Here is a 1,371-nt window from a genome sequence, read left to right on the forward strand (position 1 = left end):
TGCTCGACTCGCTTTCAACCCTAGTTGTATCAACTGCGTGCCACATAGGGCGTAGTAATAAGCTGCAATAACGTTTGCAGATTGCGAAGGTCAGCGTTGAAACCTGCATAAGTTGTGAGCCACACAGACATAGTGGTGAGCTGCTATAACGTTTTTAGGGCACATAGATCGAAATTGAAGTTCATTGAGCCGTGAGCAACATAGACCATAAATTCTCATGTAGAATATAATAGTAAGCTGCAATAATGTTTGTAAGATTCTTAGAGCTCAAATTTATATTTAGGCTGATATGATTTATACGGAGGACTATCAAAGTCCAATTTTAGATTGGGCCTAAAATAACGCTTATGAAAGACTATTAGAGTTCAATTTTAAAATAAGCTGAGAGTATTTTGACATTTCTATAACCTCGAAGACTAAAATGTCTTCACGTAAATTAAGAAATATTGCATACGGAGTCTAGACGCAAGCAACATCCAGACAACGGACGCGATTCACCGGAGGAACGTAAGAGAAAAAAAGCCCTCACCCCGTGTATTGAGCCCGTTGTTCAGACGCTGCTTCCATCCAAACACAAAATTTTTTTCATGTAAATAAATAGTCATTGATTATTTTGACACTTCACTCCTAAACTTATTATAAAGTTGGGAAAAAGGATAAAATATAATTTTAAATGAATAATTTTTTTTAAGAAAAATAAATTTTCTTTGCATTTCTACTATAGTCATCTTTATTTCTTCCCCCCGCCCTTATTTTTCTGAGGTCATCGCGCACTATAGTCTTGGTGGGCCGTAACACACGGGCATGGACTCGAATCGGCCGCTCGAAACTCTGCAGAAGAACCAGCGCTTTGCCGGCGGCCAGATTCCGCCGAACCCTAGGAGCTCCGGCCACCGGCGGGCCTACTCGGAGAGCTTCCGCCTCACCGAAGAGTTCCTGTTTGATTCCGACCCCGACTTCAACTTCTCCGATATCGACTTTCCCTCTCTTTCAGATGAAAACAAATTCGGCAGCACCACCACCGCCGCTGCCATTCCCATTCCCACCGATTCCGGCGGCACATCAAAGCCGTTAGCGGTGAATCCGGTATCAAGACCTTCCGTAGGTGGAGCTCACTTGAGGAGTCTATCGTTGGACACAGCTTTCTTCGATGGGTTGGGATTCCAGGCTCCCGGAGCCACCAGTGGCTCTGCACAGGAGAAGAAGCCGCAGCATCGGCACAGCAGCTCTATGGACGGGTCGACGTCTCCGTTCGAAGGGGAGTCGGTGCCGCCTTCTTCGGATTTTTCGAAGGCAGCGATGACGGCGGATAAGCTCGCGGAGCTGGCTCTGATCGATCCGAAGAGAGCCAAAAGGTCTGGTGTTTTTTTT

The 1,371-nt window shown here is 45.5% G+C and overlaps 1 protein-coding gene across 1 annotated transcript; it reads left to right on the top strand.

The window, feature by feature from the left end:
- Nucleotides 1-756: 756 nt before the first annotated feature.
- Nucleotides 757-1,355, top strand: LOC110035077 (transcription factor VIP1-like; the record flags this gene model as incomplete). The annotated part of the gene is made up of 1 exon (XM_020739319.1): nucleotides 757-1,355. A coding segment is annotated over exon 1 (551 nt), but the record flags the coding sequence as incomplete, so codon positions are not given.
- Between the last annotated feature and the right edge of the window lie 16 nt (nucleotides 1,356-1,371).

Source organism: Phalaenopsis equestris, unplaced genomic scaffold, assembly GCF_001263595.1.
Source record: "Phalaenopsis equestris unplaced genomic scaffold, ASM126359v1 Scaffold195844, whole genome shotgun sequence".
Lineage (NCBI taxonomy): Eukaryota > Viridiplantae > Streptophyta > Magnoliopsida > Asparagales > Orchidaceae > Phalaenopsis > Phalaenopsis equestris.